At 33.8% G+C, this 20860-nt stretch overlaps 3 protein-coding genes across 9 annotated transcripts; 2 read left to right on the top strand and 1 right to left on the bottom strand.

Moving 5' to 3' along the window:
• The first annotated feature begins 115 nt into the window (after positions 1 to 115).
• Positions 116 to 10030, top strand: LOC124213572 (ankyrin repeat domain-containing protein 13D). 3 transcript variants are annotated; one of them, XM_046614997.2, is made up of 14 exons: positions 116 to 417; positions 1212 to 1347; positions 1480 to 1604; positions 1727 to 1772; positions 2212 to 2355; positions 2520 to 2591; positions 3661 to 3841; positions 4028 to 4247; positions 4537 to 4665; positions 5662 to 5812; positions 6025 to 6186; positions 6280 to 6380; positions 6716 to 6804; positions 7459 to 10030. In XM_046614997.2, the coding sequence occupies exons 1-14, from the start codon at positions 319 to 321 to the stop codon at positions 7703 to 7705; spliced, it is 1902 nt and encodes a 633-aa protein (XP_046470953.1). In that variant the 5' UTR covers positions 116 to 318; the 3' UTR covers positions 7706 to 10030. The 3 variants fall into 3 exon arrangements, with proteins under 3 accessions (XP_046470953.1, XP_046470954.1, XP_046470955.1); XM_046614998.2 differs by lacking the exon at positions 2520 to 2591 and having other exon boundaries at positions 117 to 417; XM_046614999.2 differs by lacking the exons at positions 2212 to 2355; positions 2520 to 2591 and having other exon boundaries at positions 117 to 417.
• Positions 4543 to 20651, bottom strand: mip40 (Myb-interacting protein 40). Of its 5 annotated transcripts, XM_046615028.2 has the most exons (9): positions 13035 to 13062; positions 12244 to 12599; positions 12000 to 12069; positions 11303 to 11441; positions 10646 to 10867; positions 9738 to 9921; positions 9178 to 9326; positions 5225 to 5282; positions 4543 to 5150 (listed from the first exon to the last, which is right to left on the bottom strand). In XM_046615028.2, exons 3-8 carry the CDS (start codon positions 12067 to 12069, stop codon positions 5252 to 5254), a joined length of 795 nt encoding a protein of 264 aa, XP_046470984.1. In that variant the 5' UTR covers positions 12244 to 12599; positions 13035 to 13062; the 3' UTR covers positions 4543 to 5150; positions 5225 to 5251. The 5 variants fall into 5 exon arrangements, with proteins under 5 accessions (XP_046470984.1, XP_046470986.1, XP_046470985.1 ...); XM_046615030.2 differs by having other exon boundaries at positions 11303 to 11423; positions 12244 to 13092; XM_046615029.2 differs by lacking the exons at positions 12244 to 12599; positions 13035 to 13062 and adding an exon at positions 12164 to 12234.
• Gmd (GDP-mannose 4,6 dehydratase) lies at positions 13804 to 19076 on the top strand. The gene is made up of 7 exons (XM_046615025.2): positions 13804 to 14083; positions 16128 to 16370; positions 16444 to 16636; positions 17107 to 17339; positions 17523 to 17738; positions 17831 to 17899; positions 18021 to 19076. The coding sequence occupies exons 1-7, from the start codon at positions 14030 to 14032 to the stop codon at positions 18081 to 18083; spliced, it is 1071 nt and encodes a 356-aa protein (XP_046470981.1). The 5' UTR covers positions 13804 to 14029; the 3' UTR covers positions 18084 to 19076.
• Positions 20652 to 20860: the final 209 nt, after the last annotated feature.

Here is a 20860-nt window from a genome sequence, read left to right as displayed (position 1 = left end):
TTCACTTTCGCGATTTAATTTTGAGTCTCTCTTAATTTGTCCGGAATTTAGACGTCACATGAGGTCGATGGAGTGGGTAGCTCCCTGCAGTATTATATGCTCGAAGGTTTTTAGTGACTCCAGTGTTTAAGTGAGAGAGCTGCGAACGCGTTTATTTTTAGACGGTATTCGGTCTTCTCCCAGCGATCATTGTCAGTGGATTATTCATTAGCCTTTTGTGTCATGTATTCGACTGTCAAATTTTATGTCCCGAGTTTGAACTGTAAAATTTTCTCTAACCACTATATTGCATGTTAACGTTAAGTACATTTTGTAGAGATGGTGAATATAGATATGATACAATTAAACTATCCGCTTCACTGGCTTGTGTGGAACAACAAGTACGATGATCTCGACAAAGAACTTTCCACAAAATTGGTAGGTCAAATTTTTCTCGTTATCCACACTATGCTATAATTCCGTACCATTCAACAACTCAGCCTGCTTTTGTGCGCAATAATTGCACAATTACGGCTCCTTTAGACCTGCAAAATTAAGCCATCGTTAGGGATGTTCACAACCAATTTGTGCTTTCAAATGACTGGCTGGTTTTTTCTTATTCATAAATTCTACCATCATCATGTAATATTCCTAAGAAAATGTTAATCTCAATTTCCTAATTGCATCGAAAGTGTATATTCCTATTTCATATGTGGTAACATTTGTTGTACGGTTATTTTCTGGGTTGGATATGTCGTCAATTAGAATAGAAACTTTCATCTGTGAGACATCAACATATTTTTTGATGTCAACCTCATTAATATCATAATTATATCAAAGTTGCCAAAATTATTGATTAAGAATTATAACGGTCACATTTGGAAACAGTGGTTGAAGCCATATCAACATAGGAAGAAGCCTTATCGGTTTGAATGATGGCTTCAAACTCCGGTATCCCTCTATTCTAATAATCCATCAAATTGCATTACTTTCTGAAAAAAATAGATATCTGGAATAGGCGTGTTCGCACTTGGGCCATTATCTGAAAATAGGTTGAGAAATGTTTTACTGCATATTAGGATTGAAATGATTTGCACAGTCTGATGCACGTTTTCTATCCTATATCCCCTAATCCAGTCTAATAACAATAGTTTTCAAATATATTTCAATCTTGCACATTTCGCGTCAAGGTACTGGAATTGTTTTTATCATAAATATATCATTTATTTTAGCACGATAAGGAAAAATGTGATAACAGAGGCAGAACTCCTCTGATGTTAGCTGTGACTCTTGGTCATGCTGAAGCGGCGCGAATTTTACTCCATCACCAAGCAAATGTTAACACGGAGAACACGCAGGGCTGGAGCGGTCAGTTATACTTATAGTTCATAGTTATTAGATTTCATTAAAACAATGATTATATATTCGTTGTCTATTTATCTTGAGAATTTAGTATCTTGCTATTTGTATTGATCATTGTATGTACATACTTCTTTGAAGTGGTCCAAGAAGCTGTTGGAACCGGCGATCCAGAATTGCTTCAAATGGTGCTAGAGCGTCGAGATTACCAAAGATACACAAACCGGGTTGCCGGGATTCCTGAGTTGCTTCATAAGCTTAAACAAGTGAGTTATCATTCATATGTAAAGAGCTGTACAAGCTATGAAATTCAATCTCTGTGAAGAACATTAAAACAAACGATCCAATATTTTCATGGAGCAATTGATTAAATGCTGACCTTTTTCAGGCGCCTGACTTCTATGTAGAAATGAAGTGGGAGTTCACCAGTTGGGGTAAGTTTACACTTGAAAAGTGAAAAATTTGATTATAAATATGTTTTGTTATTTAAATTTACCATCATTGTGGTCTATAATGGTTTATAAATTTATTTTGCTTTCCTAATTCTTATAACAATTTCTCAAGAATATCTCATCTGTTTCCATACATTCAATTTCTTGAGTTTTCTATATCACATTCATATTGGCAAGTTGTTTCATGCCTTGCAAGCTAACTTTGTGAGACATTGCTTACAAACTTTACTGAAACCTTCAACATAATTTACAACAAAATCGGCTAGTCACATATTGCGAGGTTAATTTGTTAAATAATTTTTACGTAATTACGAACGTAAGGTCGTTTTTTAAATCAATTATTCGTTGGGTCGGCTAATTTGCTCCGATCATTGTCTTTAATTTCACAACACAAATTGTAACTAAACTTCCTTTTATACAGTTCCTTTAGTTTCACGGATGTGCCCTAGCGACACTTATAAAGTTTATAAGCAGGGCAGCAATGTTCGAATTGACACCACACTGTTAGGTTTCGATCATACTAATTGGCAGCGTGGAAATCGTAGCTACATTTTCAAGGGTCAAAGTAAGTGAACATAAAAACTGTAAAATACTCTTACTTGTACGCATGTGAGGTATAGACTATATACTTTAATGCCACTAAAAATCTGTCTTAAAATTCATCACAATTCATCATAACGATCAGTTACTTTGCATTGATGATAATCGATTACTAATACTAAATGCAAGCTGCAACGAATGCTCCCGTGGTAATTAGATGTGCACGCAGTTACGTGTTCAGCATGCTGGGACAGCAATCAGGTGATACTGTGTTTTCCCTTTTCTTATCTTTAATTTTTCCCTCATATTCTTGAGAGTACTTTAATTTAATCTGATCTTAATTGATTGGCTGTTTGTTGATTTATTTTTAAATCACTCACTGTGTTGCACATAGAAGAATAAATAATTATCAGTCTTGCACATTATGGAAATAATATCAACTAAAATAACATCGATACTCTTCACTTTGCGAATTGTTTCAATAGTTGCAATAGTTATTTGCCAATGGGCAAAATCAATAACACCTCATAAGCCAAATTTTTTACAACGCAGCTCGTCATAATTGCATTTTCGGATTTCCTAGCTTACACATTACACGCGGCCTCAAAGCTTTCTCCTTATACTCCTGCTATTTTAATCTTGGAGTTTTAAATTCCGGCTTTTTGTGTTACGATGGGTAATTGCATTATATACATTATCATGATTACATGTGTATATTCCATACATGTCTACATATTGAAACTATTTAAATGGCACTCTTCAGTATCATAAGATTGTATATGTGAAAATATTTTTTGCTTCCTGATTTCTTATCTAGTGTTCATCTATTTGTATAGTTTAATGTACTTAACATTGACCATTAAACAAGAGCGAAATATGTACAAATGACCATCTCAAAACATAGTTTTTGAACAATGTAATGATTGACACTACAATCTACAAATAATCTTCTTCATCTCCACAATTAGTTGGTGGTGTAGAAATTAACTGTGTGCATGAGGCAGGTGTCCATCCACCACCAAGGGTAAATTTTTTGATGTAGCGGGTTCAAAGTTTAGACAGATTTGTTTCAAATTATTTGGAACAGGTCTCGGGGGTGTTGTAATGAAAATTTTTCGGACCCTGAAGTAAGGACTTAGTGTGTGTGCACATATTTGTTGACTAATTTTGTCTCAAGCTTTTAACACTATTGGACTCATTAGTATAAATTTCCAGTGTCTGATCGACTCATTGAGCATTTTGCCAATGCCGAGTGATGTTGTTTTATACAAACATCAGAACTGCATAAATTACAAAATTGTGCTGTGATAATAACTACACCTTATAATAGATGATGGGGCGACGATGATGGAGGTAGATCACGAGACAAGGAAAGTTTACGTCGAGCATATGAAATTAGTCGGAGAAGACAATGAGCAAATGATATTACCTTCAGAAGAGAGCATAATCGCGCGGCTTACCAATCCCATAGTTACCACATATATAGACACTGAAAAAATCAGCTTTGAAAGGTAAAAACTGCAGTATTACCCTAGTTATAATAAAATGTTATATTGTAAAGTGTAGTAAGAAATAGAATTTGTTATTGTTCTCACTTTTAAAGTTGAATGCGTATTGATAAAAAAATTAAAATTACCTGTAGTCAACTAATTGTATCAAATCTCAATAATTAAAACCAAATCTTGCAAAACATCTAGGAATAAAGCAGGGTTATGGGGTTGGCGTTCTGATAAAAGTGAAGCTGTAAATGGACACGATTGTAAAGTATTCAGTGCGAGCAATGTGGAATTGATAACCAAAACACGTTTGGAACATTTGTCTGAATCGGACAGAGCTAGAGCTCGTGCTCCTCGAACACCTCTTCAATCTTTTCTCGGAATTGCAGAACAGCAAGAGAATACCAACAACACTGCCAGTGTATTTATATCTTTATATTACTTTATACAAAGTCAATGTATGAAAAATATAAAAACAATGTGCTTTTCCAGAACTTTTCTAAAAATTTTCAAATGATTGATTTTTTTTTTCAATATTTGTAGCATCCACATAATTTGTCGATTTAACATGCATTCGATTTGTGCAAGTTTATACGAAAAAGAAAGTAGTATCAGTTAAACACTGAAACAGTATTAGAAACGAACGCTTCTGTAATTTATACTTATAGTATTGGATGATATTAGAAAAGTGCATATATTAATCATTACAGGAGGAGTTTATTAACATTGGTAACCCTTGTAACATTACGCCCGAAGAATATTTTGATCCAGACTTTGATTTGGAGGGTAAAGACATTGGAAGGCCGAAAGAAATTAATACAAAGATACAAAAATTCAAGGTAGTTTTACTAATTGTTACTTTACCACTGTGTGTGATACCCAAACTGTTGACAATATAATGAAAAACATTTAAAGTACGATTTTAAGGAAAAGGTAGAATCATCGACTTTTTTATGCACAAGTGTCCAAAGAAAACGTTGTAAGATTGAATATTGAATTGTTGCCAAGATCAATTTGACATTCGAATTTAGAACAAATGAAATTTCCTCTTTTCAAATATTAACGCGTTTTTCAGTGTCTTGGCAATATTTCGCTGTAAATATAAGCAAATATTTCAGAATTAATTTTATGCAAACCTTATTTTCGTTAATTCTGGGGTCAAATAATTTTTTTTGTCCACTTGTGAATACTCGTACTCTGATATTTTGTGATTTCTCAGAGTATGAAACACATATGAACAAATGGTTTACTGTAATTCCGGAAAATCTTGTAACTTCTCCAGCAAACTCTGATGTACTTCAATCAATGCCTTTTCGCCAGCTTGCTATAAAAATAATTGTTCTTTAAAATACTACAGATTCAAAAAATTACAACCTGTTTGCAAAAAAGTAATTTTACCCTTGAAAAATTGCTCGTTTCCGTTGTTCATGTACAGAGTACCTTCCTGCTGAAAAACCTGTAAAACCAGGAAATTAAATCTCTGTTTTCAGATTTCATTAGATACTGTGATGTAGCTAGAAATTCTGGTAGGAAGTTATTTCGAGAGAAAGAAATTCTCTTCAAAAAGCTTGAGAATCTGTGGATTGCATAATTTTTGTTACATTTTATAATTCCTTCGTTTAAACTTTCATTTCTTTATACAGATTTACACATTTTCCAAAAGCTCGTAATCAACTGCGTTTCACATCATTACCATTAAGAAACATGCGTATAAGTTTTTAAAGATTTTTCTTCCACTGCATTATGTAGACACATGAGGTATAGTGTACTAATTAAGTATAGTTGCAAGAACCTGAATACTTGGTTACATATTAGGTTGGATTATTTAACCGCAGGCAACTCTATGGCTTAGTGAAGAGTATCCTCTCAGTTTGCAAGAGCAGATTATGCCTATCGTAGACTTGATGGCAATATCAAGCTCCCACTTTGCCAAGCTGAAGGACTTCATTCAAATGCAACTTCCAGCTGGGTTCCCCGTCAAAATCGGTATTGTTCAAATGACCTGTGGTAAACTTTTGCTGAAATTGAGCTGGTGTTCATGGTCAGTTTTTTAACTTCAAGTCAATTCTAATTGCTGTTTCTCGTTAATTGAACTTCTAAAATTGATTGAAGATCCTCATGAACATGTGAACTGACCATGAATATTATCCAAAGTTATTTTTAAGTTAGATAATTCTTTCATTTCAATTTTCTTCTAGAAATTCCATTATTTCACGTACTAAATGCCAGAATAACATTCGGCAATATCTTTGGACTAGATCAGGAAGTATCTAATGTTGGAAGACTGCAAGATGGCAATAAGATAACTTGTTTAGTTGACGATATCTGCTTTGACGCTCCACCTGGATACACTAAATTAGGTAGACAACTGAAAGAGATAAGATATTTGAGTATATTCTCTTTAGAAACCATGTTGTCATGTAATCGAAATTATATTATCCATGTTAATACAGGGGCTGATGTTAGACGTCAATTTAGTATTGAGGAAGAGGATGATTTACTGCAGTTTGCTATCCAACAAAGTCTCATCGAAGCAGGCAGTGAACGTGATGAGGTATATCTTTGTATTATATACAGCCATTACTGTGTGATTATGAAAAATTGTAGCGAAATTCGAGTGCATAAATAATTGAAAAAAGTGGCCTATTGAATTTGAAAACCTAAAAAAAATTGGCGAACTTTAGCTAGTAAAACTTGGCAACTATTTTGTTGTTTCTGTATGCAATACAAAAATTGTTGCGCAGTCGAAAGTTCTATTCTTTATTGCAAATTAGGCACAACTTATAACTTGAGCCAATTTATATCTGTCACTACGGTCAAAGGCATGAGTTCGCAAATTTGGGAATATTTCAATAGCTTTGAGATGATTGCACAGTGATCATTTTATAGGTTGATATATGGGAGGCATTGAGAGCACAAAAACCATCCCGACCAACGACACCTAATATCACCAGTGAGGAGGAGAGACAGCTTCAAAGGTATTTATATTTTTTATCAAATTTTCGCTCAATTTTATCTGTTACCTTGAGCAATAAGTTTTGATGTTACTTTTTTTTCTTTCAATTAATCTCCATATTTTTTTTCCTGCTTATTAATTGTCAGACAGGTATGTCACATCATATTATTTTTATAATAACAGGGAAAATTTACGTTATTTACAAACGTTTCATGCTGCAATAATTGCTCTTCGAGTACCATTGAAGTTCTTCTCATTATGTATTACATAACATTCACTGCCATCATACCATTCATTTTTTTTTTTTTTAGAACTGTAAGAGCTCCAAAAATTGTTTACTTACTTCGAAGTATTCTCAACTGTTCCCCCATATTTAGGAAGTTTTATTTATAAAACTGACAGTGAAAACTCGATGCAAAACTCACAAATTTGAATTATTCATTGTTTCCAAATCTTTCCTGAGGTCTAGACATCATGTTAAAAAAAACCGTCAGTTTAGATACGTTTTCAAAAGTTGGAACCTCCTTATTATTTGTGATTATGAGCTATATCGAATGTCATACTTATTAGAATTGTCAGACAACTGGTCAAATTTTTGATAAAATTTTACAACAGATTCTCATGAATTTTGTACTGATCTAGAACAGTGTGTTACTCACAAATTTATGGCACTCAGGGCTATTCAAGCTAGTCTGGCACTGTATCAAGAGACAATTGGTGGGTGCGAAATTGAAGAGGAAAGTCCAGCAAGTGGAGGTGGGTCAAAGAGAGGGGAGACTTGTGAAGCATTGGAGGGACCAGCAGAACAACTCAGATTAGCATTGCGACTATCAGAGCAACAGCAATTGGAAGAAGAACAACGTCGTCTTCTAGAAGAAGAAACATTTCAACAAGTGCTTGAACTCTCTCTCACCGATAAGTGAACCTTAAAACTTTACACCAATAGTATTTCTCAATTGGTACTTGGTATTCAGAAAGTTAAAATCTTACAATATTGCGGTAGACGGGCTACGAGGTAAACTGAATTTCTTTTATGATCTATATAATATTTATTATTAGATAAATAATTCTACGTTGCTAACAAAAAAATATTTGTTATTGAACTATTCTAGTATGTTATATAATTGGTGAGAAAGTTAATGCAATGTTAGTTAAGAAAATGAATGATTTAATTTATTATGTTACTTATTTCTTAGCTACATTTTATATGAAAAAAAAAACAAACTAAAATGGACACTGCCAAGTCATTAAGTGACCATGACTTGTGAAAACTGATACGATAAAAAATATTTCCGTTACCATAGTATAACAGGAGTGTTAAATACTCAAATTTTACCAGTTCCTATGGCGTTCGATTCTAGTACTTTTGATACACACTCTCATTTATGCCTTATAACATTGTAATAATCTGTCAATTTGTGAAAACACCAAATACTTGTCTTTCTCAATCCCTAAATTACGTTTTCTCATCCTTCGTCCCAAGAAATTGGAGAGGTGTGATACAGAAAAGAGTTGACTGTTTAATAAAAACTGGAAATATCTACAATACAAAGTACAGCCTGAAGCATAATGTTTAAAGGTCATTTCGTTAAAATGCAATCAGTAAAAAAAAAAAAAAAAAATTATATGAACATCTTACCATTGGCACAGAAAAATCTTTTTGTTGGCAATCGCATATGCGGCGGTTTTGGACTGTTTAAAAAATAATCACAGTTCGATTAGACCGTGAATGAGGTTCCATAGTATGCAGGTGAATATGCTTTTGTATGTTCCTTCGTCAAATACTTTCAGTTACATAATTTATTCATATAGACTTCCATACATACAAATACCGACTGAAAATTTAATTCGTATTGAATCAAAACTCTCCACTAGATTGCTAAGAAATAAAATAATTCACAAAAATGTGTAACAAAAATGAAGTATTGTATGATGAAGTAATGATAATTCAGTTTAACATGATTGTAATGATTTTCACAGTAGGCCAATATAAGAAAAATTATAAAAAGAATCGTACAGTTGTTGTAGAAAAAAAACAGACCAAACTATTCAAACTCCGTTTGAGCCCTGTAACAGATGGTAATGCATATGAAGCGTTAGATACGAATGCGTTCAAATTAGTTATTCAAAATACACGCATTTCACGATAATATAAGACGATAGTAATGGTTTCATGTATAGGTATATTTCAAGAAAAATAACGTGCCTTCAAAAAGCGTAGATAATTAATCCATGAGGAGTTATACCTTTCGACTAAAATAATTTTCAGACTCTTTGAATAAAGATTATTCGACAACACTTTGGACTAGCTAATCTAAATTCCAGGGGTCAATTTGAATCAATGACTGAAATATTTCTCATAAAATAATTTTAACACATCCGTAGAACAACTTACCTCCGGAACATGGTGCCCAAGATGTTTGCACTTTGTTCAAATCGTTGTTCATTGTTATGAGCTCGCTGATGCCATTTCTTTCTAACTAAGGTCCAGTGATTAATATGGTCTCTCATAAGAACTTCTCGTGATTTTGGTGTATGGCGTTCCTATTAATAAGTTACAACAATTTACCAAATAAAAATTTGAAAATACAATTATTCTACATTCACAAGGTGTCCAATTAAATCTCAATAAATGATGCCGTGATAATTCCAAATTTTCCACATTAAGTATTATTAGTCTTTTCAAGTCGATATTTATCAAACATAAAAACGAATGAAAATTCATGTAACTGTATCCAGTAATCCATGTTACTGTCATTGAAACATACTTTGGTAGTCAAATATATGTTATTCAAAAAAAGTTTCTTCTGTGAATTTGACATAAGCGTAAAACTCAATGTGATATTTGAAATATGAGTTCTCTGTTTCAAACTTACCGAATTTTATAATAATTTCCTGATCTTGGAAATTTCTGTGTACAACAGTAACGTAAGTGGTAAATGTAATGATACTTACATAGTCCAAATGAAGTTCTTCCTTGGGCAATGTTATGGGAGATGGGACACGATTTCGAGGCCATACTTCTTCTCGTGGAAGAGGTGCTGGCAAGGAATAGACATCGTGTACGTCGCTGTCTGAATCGAATAAAGTGTTGTTTGCATTGACTTCATTCAGTACCTCAGGACTTGGACTGCGAATTCTGAAGTGAGAATTGAATATCAGACTAGCGCATAGTGAAATACGTAATACATAGAAGGTGTATGTAGGTGGGTCTTTTCATCACTGCTAGCTTTCCATAAATTTGGAAATTTCGTATCCAAAAATTTATCACCAGTTTATTGTCAGGATTGCCACGATTTTTTCGTTACAAAATTCTGTGATTTTTCCAGGTTTTTTAGTTGTAAATTTCAAGTTTCTCAGGTAGACATTATTCCTGCAGATGAAGTATGAGGCAGCATTAAATAAATTGTATCTGAATTTGAAAAAGTATTTATATGGAAATTATACCATATAAAGCGAAATATGTATAATTTTTGCTAATATATAATAAACTTGAGTAGTTAATAGTGTAAGATACCACAAGGCTATATTCTTTTATACCTATACCGTATACACAATGAAAGATATAGGCGATGAAATTGAGTTTTTGCATTAATAAATTTCATTCACATTTAAAGCAGCAAAACTTAAAATAATTATGTCGTATATTTTTTTAACAAAAAACAGAAAAAATCAAAGATTTGCTTAAGCACTGTCTGAAATTTTTCTTTAATCCTAAATTTTGGAAAGATTACTTTTTTTTGATGGAGCAGAAGAAAAAAAAAAAACAAATCTAACTTTTTGTATTCACCCTACTGATTATATATGAATAAATAAATGTATACATCACCTCAGGTACAAATACCCCAGGTGTTTATACTCACTTAGGAACAAGATTAGGATTGCGTGGTTGATTTGCCATCCAAGCTCTACAAATAGGATATAAGGGCGTATCCTCTTGGAACTGAGCTAGGTCAACGCTCCGATCAAACAGCTTCATAACATAACTGTGGTGAAATGCTGTGTCCATTGGAGCCTGGCGCCTGCGTCGCATTTTTTTGGCTTGCTGATATCTCATTGTTTTCGACGGAATCATTGATTCCCTACTTGGGTGATGAAATTTTCAAATATATTACTGAACATATACCGAATCAAATTTAGGTTTACTTCAGAATTGGACACAAAATACACTGACCTCACCAACACCTATCAGCATTAGTATTTGTATTAAATGACGACAATTGTTTGCCATTTCCATGAATAGACTTCTCATACATTGCTTTGATTTTTATATGTTTCCTCAAGAAATTCTTTATTTTCGATTTTGCCGAAAATTAAATTTGATTAAAATTGTGTCACAGTAAGACAAGAATTGAAAACTTCAATGGAAAGCACTATTGGTATAAAATTTATGATGAAATGTTTTATAATCAATGGTTGATACAGAAAAAGCAGATGCATAGAATAGGCAAAAGTCGAGTCCATTTCGTCCACAATTTCAACTGAAGATCCTTATACTATTAGTAAATAATGATAATTACAATTTTTTTATTTGAGGTTTGTACTCCTGGGAAGAGCTCTCTTCACTGGATTCGGCAGATGAACCAGAGTCACTGTGTTGAAGAAGTTCTCTCAGAGCCCCTTTTAGCCTGTCGCGTGCGACTAGTACATCATTATCGCCTAAAATTAGATGTCCTCACAACAGGAGTGCCTCAAAATTCCTAGGTGCGCCAGCACTTTTATTTTATCATTACCGTTGCATTGCATATCTAATAGCAGTTGTTAAAACTTTTGACTAGAAAAACTTTTCGACTTGTAGAATTTTTTATAGCGTTAATTCACCCTTCTCGCAGACCATTCGCATGCACTAAGAGGTCAGAAATTATACTCCAAAATAAAGTTTATAGATAATTGTATGATCATTGAGCAAATTCAACAATTACTAATATAATGAAATGTAATTTGATCCATAAATGATGATGTAAAGGTAATCTAAACGAAAGCATTGCCCTTAAGTAATTTTAATTATAGTTTCACCAGTATTTGAAAATATATGAATGATTCATACGGTTTTTGATTTTATAGAAAGTATTTTAAATTCTTGAAAACTGAAGCATCTCAATATTCAGAATGTGTGGGAAATGGCAAACTTCTCAGGCAAAGCATATCTCGCTGTAAAAATGTGAGACACCTCGTAGGAATAATAATTTCTATTTGAATAGAACAGAATTTTATTACCTAGCTCGTCCTTTACTTCTACCTTCAGTCGACTCGCTGCAAGGTTTGGAACATTTCTTTTTTTTCCCATCTGAAGCATAGCAAGAAATATAATTTATGATAAAGTCTGTCACAGCGCATGGAAGCATAACAATATTGACTATTATTGAAACGAATTTAAATACATTGTAATTCAAACTGCTGCTTCAAATGCTCTCACACAGAACATACGAATAGTTGGTAAATAACTAGTTGCTGCTCTCACCTCTCTTACACTGTGCCTACGACAAACCGATGATGTATTGATGTAGTACAGGTTTAAGGTTAGAGTATAAGCTCAGCCGTAGTGTCGACAAATCAACGGACATAACAATTTCAGATTATCGCGGGGACTCAAGCTACCAACAATTTTGCTCTCGTAACAATAATATTCCGATACAAAGTCGGGTTATCACACTCCTTATTGGATCTGACCAATGCTACCACTTTTTACTGATTTATGCCAATACATTACCAGAGTGCGTTTCGAAATTAGCTCAGTACTGTCAATAATCTTTTATCTCTTTTTGTATAATGTGAGGGTTGGCTCGGATGAGTCGTCCAAAGGATCAGACTTCAAGTCTTTGTGAAGAAAAGATATATTTGAAAGATAATTATAATAAATAAGGTAGGATAAGAAAATTAATTGAAACTGCAAGAATAATCGTGGTTTTATAACGCGAGTAGCCCTGTATTGGAAGGATTTGAAAAGTAAAGAAGCAGCGTTAATTCGTTGTTGATTGAAGAGATTTGTCCAGAAATGTAGGCATAAGTTGGGTATTTACAAAGGTGAGTAGACAACGTATCCAGAATTAAAAGAAGGTATACACAAAATGTGTTTAATGATTGTAAACGAACGAGTCGTTTGGAGAAAATAGCACGAACTAAAGCGTTACGGACAAGATTGCACGAACTAGGTGCAACCGGTGCAATAAAGTACAGTGTATGAATTAAATGCTCTCAAGAAAGTTGCACAAATTAGGTGCAGTGAAGTAAAAAAGGGTATTCGTTGTCAACCTGTTAGATAACCAATATGGGGTATTTTGATGAGCAAAACTGACGTGAACGCGGTGCTGGTCCGACGAGAAATGAGCGTCGCTCCGCGGTGGCGGTTTTATAAGAAGTGCTTGGTCGTATCGCCAAGCATTCAGCAGTCGCTCGGTGACGTCACAATTCTAGGAATAGCGACTGGTAGATTCTGTTCTCCCCTGCCGAATTATACCCGTTTATATTTGCGGTATTCGGCTTCATTCATCTGTTTAGATAAAGCGTTTGTACCATTATATATAATTTATCTACTCAGATTTTATATAGGACTAAATTTTGCTACTATAATTAATTATTTCATAAAATAAAAGTCGATCCTCCGGCACTAGTTTCGGAATGTGGGTACATGGGAGCCAGGAAGATGCAAATAGACACGGAACTTATGTTATATAGACCTATGTGTGCAACAAATGTAATCGTAAAAATACTAACGAGACTACATTCGTTCATGATGAATAATCGTACTGTGTATGACCTCTTCTTTTGTATTTGTAAGTACTGCTTCTGTAGACAGCGTAAAAAGAATGTTATAGTATGTGGTAAAAATATGACAGAACGAAATTAGCAGAACGCGGATTCTAGTGACTTTCCGTCAATTCTGTTCCGATATTCTGGATTCTCGCGCCCCTTAGAGCATAAGGTTGGCACCATGAGATGTCACAATGGTGATTTTTGCGAATTAACCAATCAGAGCATGCTGCATCCAGCTGTTTGCTACACGTGAGAAAATAGTTTATTTGTTAGCAATTGAAATTTCAAGGTTATGACGAGTATCGTAGGCAAAGTCTGCTGTGACAGCGTAGCACGGTGAACCGTACGTGAAAACTCGGGGGCGAAGCAGTGACAGGGACAGGATGCGTGGCAAGTGATAAGTCTATGTACCGGTGCCGATCGGTGATATGTGTCACTCCTGCGTGTAAAGTGCCACGATTGACTTCTTCAGGTCGTTCTAAACGCTTCTGATAATGGCAACGGGTGATTCGAGACGTGTTGCATTGATAACAGGTATCACAGGCCAGGTAAGCCTTTGGTTAGATGCTTCAGTTATCATTCAAGTTTTAGCCTTTTTTTTATCGCTTTTATCAATATTCATATGAAAATGGATTCATCAATACAGCCGGGTTTGTCGACGTGGGAAAAGCGAAAAATAAGCCTCTTGGTTCTGTAATACATTGATTTTGTATGACAAATCAGAACCTCGATTGACATTGCAAATGTTAATTCTGTTTATCTATGCTTCAAAGGACTCAATCCCAGTACGAAAATCATTTCGAACGTTCCTACGGCTCGCAAAATCGTGATGGCACAATACTTTCTCTCATCCCTGTATTTTCAGAGGCACCGGTAAATTGTAAGCACATAATGTTGAATCAGCTCGTGGCTGGATGTGTTACTTGCTCAGGTAACTGGCAAGTTTGAGAAAAAGAATTTAACAAGAATGTGTTTTAGATCCTACCAAACGTGAAATAATCAGGGACCTTTTTTCATTCGCATTTGTGGGAATCCTACATAGCATAGCTCAAAACAGAATTCATATAAATTTGCATATCGCAAGATTTTTTTTATTTTTGAATCCTGTGGTTAAACTATCCATTGAATAACTAATATTTTCACAAATATTTCAACAATTGTGAAGTTTGCTGACACTAGAACCAGAGACGAGTTACTGTTGAAATTTTTATGGAATTACTCAATGTTAATATTAAATACAGGAAATGAGCATTCAAGTGATGTTGGAATCGTAATTGAAAACTATGCACAAATAAATGAAATTGAAATAACAGAAAACCATATTCGTGATTTTTTTAGAAACTGAAACTTTAAACTCTGATATCATTGAGAAACTTTTTTAACGCAGTTCTAACCATATAAGAATTAAAATTCAGTTTTCAATAAAATTTGGCAATTCATTAAATTTATATAATTCAATCACCAGATTAAAATATATCGATTCACAGGATTGTTTATGAGATATAAGCAAATATGTCTTCGCTCATTTTATATGTATTCTTATGGAAGAATAGACAAGAATTGAAGTTACCAATTAAATTTGTAATGAAGTGATACTGAGATTTTGTTTGAAATTTTTTTGGCAGTAGAAGCAAGTCTAATAATAATTGATAAACATATTTCAGAATTATTCACCACTTCCGTGATATTAGTAAAAATTATTGTAATAAATGTATACATGTCTGAGGTATTTAGCTGTGCAGGCCATAAGACGTTGTGACGTGGCAAACCGTGCATCATATGCGTAAAACATGAAATTGCTGCATTAGTTATTTTTCGGTTATCAATAAAAAAAATTGATTCTATGCATGACAGATCTTGAATATATATAGAGTGAATATACAAACCTTTCGCAATAACATAACGCGACGTTACCAAACTCGGAAAAACCTAATATGCTAATCAGACACACAACGCAATCGAATTTTGACTAGCTGCGTAACGTCTTTAAAACTTCCTTAATTGTGAAATCAAAAATTTTGTATAAAACTATGTGCCTACAATCCACAATCAAAACAGTCAATTGCCCGTACATTATAATACTTCAATTAGTATCCCATACTAAATATATCTATATTATGTTCAGCGAGTATTTATTCTCTTAACAAATCCACTTTTAAGGATACGAAAATATTTATTAATATTTTCACAGACGAATCCCAGAAATAAAATACTTCTCATCGCCAATGTTGCACTTTATTGTATGCATAATTAAATACCTGAATATTTCTTTCTACATATTATCTACATGTTTGGTATTTACAAAATTTAAGTAAGAAGTGTTAATTTAACGAAATACCAAACAGAAAATAACAACTTTGCAACTAGAGAATGATTCCAAAGAATTTGAGTATTCTTTCATGATTAGGAAGTTGGCACCTGAAATGACATAGAAAATACTGAAAAAACTAATCGATACTCGTAAAGTTATGAAGCTTTACCATTATATGCATGAAACGGAATTTTAGTTTGCTACTAATTATTGTCTTTTTGATTTTCAACTAGATGAGGTAAGTCGTTATTCAATATAATCATCCAGTATTTCATTTATAGGATGGATCGTATCTGGCAGAGTTTCTGCTGGACAAGGGATACGATGTTCATGGGATAATCAGACGTGCAAGTACTTTCAACACTGCACGTATTCAGCATCTTTATGCCGATCCCAAATCTCATAGGCAAGGAAAAATGAAGCTGCACTATGGTGACATGACAGACTCCAGCTGTCTTGTCAAAATCATCAGTGCTGTTCAACCGACAGAAATCTACAATCTTGCTGCCCAGAGTCATGTTAAGGTATTCATTTCTTTGTGCATTACCTTAATTGGAATCATAATAACAATATTATTGATTGAATTTTTTGTAACAGGTGAGCTTTGAATTAAGTGAATACACTGCTGAAGTCGATGCAGTAGGCACTTTAAGATTACTTGATGCTATAAGAACTTGCGGCCTCGAGAAATCAGTGCGATTTTATCAAGCTTCGACATCTGAGTTATATGGTAGAGTAGCTGAAGTGCCACAGACGGAGAAAACACCTTTTTACCCACGTTCTCCATATGGTTAGTAAAATTATTATTATGTGCACATTACATAGCTGATAAAAAAATAATTATGAATTAATCTATTAAGAACAATACGGTATAACTTTCTTGTATTTTTTTTTTTAAAGTGATACAGCAGCGAAATCACTATAAAATTTAAATTTTAGTCTAATTCTTCAAAGTATTTTTCTTACTTCTATATTCGTTCTAAAAATATGAATTCACATTATTATTACTGAGTGTTCTTTATTCTTGCATCAAATATGAAATCATGATGTTCAGAAAAAATATAAAAATAAAGAATAATCCAGAAATCTCTGCCAACTTACATCATATTGAAGAAAATATAATTTTAAAAAATTTTCTTCAATGAACTACAAGATATTCGTGTTCAGTAGTTTCAGAACATTTTTCTCCTATCTAACGTTCCGCTTTATTTAATCAGCTGCAACAGTTGGTATTAATAGACTAGATCGATTAATTTCCAGCTTGTGCAAAGATGTATGGATTCTGGATAGTGATAAATTATCGAGAAGCTTACGGCATGTATGCCTGTAATGGAATATTATTTAATCACGAAAGTCCGAGAAGAGGGGAAAATTTTGTGACGCGAAAAATTACCAGATCTGCTGCAAAAATAGAACTGGGTTTGCAAGAAGTCTTGGAACTCGGGAACTTGGATTCCCAACGAGACTGGGGACATGCTAAAGATTATGTCGAGGTAAATGACTATGTATTTTTCAACAAGTTTTTCAAATTTCCTCTAATTTTAAACACGACAATTATAAATGCTGGAAACGTTATTGCGTTTGGAATTTTGTACACTCGGATCTACACTACAGAGTAATTCTTGACGATTTTTCAATAAGAATTTAAAAATTGTTTTACAATTAACAATTCTCAGGCAATGTGGCTGATGCTACAACAGTCGGTCGCAGATGACTTTGTTATAGCAACTGGTGAAACTCACAGTGTCAGAGAGTTTGTTGAAGCCTCATTTAATTACATTGGTCGAACTATTAAATGGGAGGGCGAGGGTGTCAACGAAATTGGTCGCGATGCTGCTTCTGGGCAGCTCCTGGTTCGGGTTAATCCAAAATACTTCCGTCCAACCGAAGTGGTAAGAATCCTTATTTCCATCACCAAGATATTAAGTAAATATTGAGCATTTAACATCTATTCTAAAATGTTCCATCTTGATTCATAACGCAGGACTTACTGCTGGGTGATGCTTCAAAAGCCAAAGAAAAGTTTGGATGGCAGCCCACAGTTAAATTCGAAGTATGTATTTGAATAAGTTGTTCTGATTTATCATTGGAACATTTCGAGCTGTCACCAGCTTAGCCAGTACTGAAAATTACCAATCAGAATTAAACTTTTTGGAAAATTCACTTTCATATAGGAACTGGTGAAGGATATGATGAAAGCTGATCTCGAACTGATGCGCAAAAATCCGAATGCTTAGCTGCGGCCGTTACTGCTTCGATGAAATTTCTGCATTTATACCACTTTAACTTGTCAGGAGTATAGATACTTAGATACTAGAGCGGTGTGAAGAATGATTAAAGGCATATTTACAGAGTAACGCAAAAGTAATCCGTGATTTAACAGAAACGTGGTCTCTTGACTAAATGTTCGTGATCGCGAGAGTCGAATAACGCTGCACAGTACGGTAAAAACAGACACCATGCTCAAAACTCTGAGAAGTCATGTATTTGGCAAAAAATATCCGGAGAGTGCATGATTTTTCGACACAATCCACCGAAACTTCCTCCCATGAGCTGTTTAACCAAAACGTAACATCTTTTATCATTATTTTGCTTAAGCTTTGTGAAATTTACGTGTCATTTTGAACTCCCTGAACGAAGTAATGCGTAGAAATTTCCCGCACTTGAAGCTTGAAATAAAGAAGTGGTAAACTGTTTATTATAATTGTTGAAAATTACCAGAAGGAATTGTATTATTTTTTGCTATAATTATACTCGAAAATGAAACGAACCAGCACTATCGTATTAGGTTTCCACGAATCTCTACTAAATGGCTTCCATGAAAACTTAATTCGATATTGTTTGTGGGTTTGATCTCACTGTATAATCCTAACAATTTACAATCCAATTCTTTCTTGTGCTTTTAAATCATTATGATAAACAGTTCACCAGGTAATTATTTAGAATTTCGAATCAACGATTTTGAGCCCTCTGAAAGGTACAGCTTGAACCTGATAAAATGGCCGCGCAGTTATAGAGATATTGAGTAAATAGAATGGAGCCTGCCCCCGCCCCAATCCAACAAGTTTGTCCGACACCACATTGCTTCTAAAGTCTACTATATTTGGAATTTTTCATAGTAGCAAATTTCGATGACTGACAGTTTTCATGTATAAATTAAATTCATTATGTATACACGGAGCCTTATATCGGAAACTAATTTATTAACAATAAAGAACATGCATGTCAAATTTCGTCAAGATAAGTGCTTGCATTTGCAGTCTGAAAAAAATTCAGATACAGTGTGATGTGTAACAGCGATTAGCTGTATTTGTAAAGTATTCATCGCATATATTTTTTTCATCATTAGGGAGTTTAGAAACAAGTATAATTTGTATAGACCAGCAAGAGTCATTGCAACTATTTTACCTTCAAAGAATATATATACATATGTATATTAGGGTGTGCCAAATAAATGTTTTTTTTCTCTTATCATTTCTCATATAAAAAATCAGTGCTTTCATGTATTATAAGAAGCGTCGTTTCATTCATTTTTTACATGGGAAACAATGAAAGAAATAAAATTTTGTTTATTGCACACTAATGTATGTATGAGGCTTCATTATTTTTCTAAGTAGTGATTTCAACATTAAGATTGATCAGATTTTGTTACCTTCCTATAAGGGTAGTAAACGCTGCAACAGGTCAAATTCATTTCACTAATCCATTCTAACGGTAAATAAACAATTCCGAAAAAATATTTATAGTTTCTTCTCGATTGTAGGCAAACGATGAAATTACTATGAATACTTGAGATACAAATATAGAGAAAAATTTATATTTTGATATATATGACACCTAACTTTCGGAAATTCAAATTTCATGGAACTTAGGATGTGAATGTGAATTCATAAAAGATCGTGAGTGAATGTTCTATATGTAAAAAGTAGACACAATTATCATTTTTTCTATTACTGTGAACATTGTTGTAGATATTACACCGAGGAAAGCATAAGTCAAATAAGTTATAGGCACCAAAATTGTCGTACATGTGAGAATTTGATATGTAAGTTTTACTGCACTTGTTACAATTTACTACGATCAAAGTGCATGTAAGGATTTAATCGAGGGATGCCTGTATCAACAGTTTGTTTTTCTCTGTTTAGAAATATTACCAGTGTTAATTGACGTTATGCAAGGGTTTTGTCAAAGGGGTGTGTTAAATTTTGACGAAGTCATACATTTGGGTGGTATCGTTTTCTAAGGATTTATTTTAGCACAAAAGCATTGTAGGTATACATTTAGGAAAAAATGTTATTCCATTAAAAACTAAGTATTATATATGCAAAATAATTTATCTATAAAATTTAGATATTCCAGATAGTCCAAATCTTTGGAGTTCGTTTTACGGTTTTAATAAAATGCTTGTATAAAATTCGAATTTCATAAGTTTAAAACTTTTTGAACCTTTTTCGACGTTGTCGCTAAAATGCCAAATATATGTTTGTAAAAAGCATTTTTCGTTACGAATCATTCCAACCCCAGAGTTATCGAGTGTAATCTAATATTATCCATGTAAAAACATTTGACAGCTACAAAAAAAAAAAAATAACAATCTCTGTTCAATATTACCGAATAATTCTCGCTTCCGGTAATTATCTGCATCTTGTACAGCGACGACGCCTGTGATGTACGCCCGGATTATTCCAGCAACGAGGAAAGTGCGAAGAGAACTCTGGCGGTGCGTCGTGGCAGAATGTTGGCAGTTAAGCGGTTAAATCCACATCAAGAGAGAGCGAGAGAGATGTGGCACGGCTTCCCTGCCACGGCGAATAGGCTGTGATGTGGGTGATTTATTGAATTTCCGAGAAAATCATGTTGACGTTCAACTACTTTTGTTTTGAAATTTAACATTCGAACTGCGCCTTTGAAGAAACAAACATTGGCATGTGTGATCGCAACAGTCGTTAAATAATCCCTAAACACCACCGCGCACATGTATATAACCGCGAGTTTTATCCACTGCAAACGTTAT

The sequence above is a fragment of the Neodiprion pinetum genome, chromosome 3 (genome assembly GCF_021155775.2).
Source record: "Neodiprion pinetum isolate iyNeoPine1 chromosome 3, iyNeoPine1.2, whole genome shotgun sequence".
In the NCBI taxonomy this organism is placed as follows: domain Eukaryota; kingdom Metazoa; phylum Arthropoda; class Insecta; order Hymenoptera; family Diprionidae; genus Neodiprion; species Neodiprion pinetum.
Note: the sequence above shows the minus strand (reverse complement) of the source record. Positions and strands in the feature narration are given on the sequence as shown.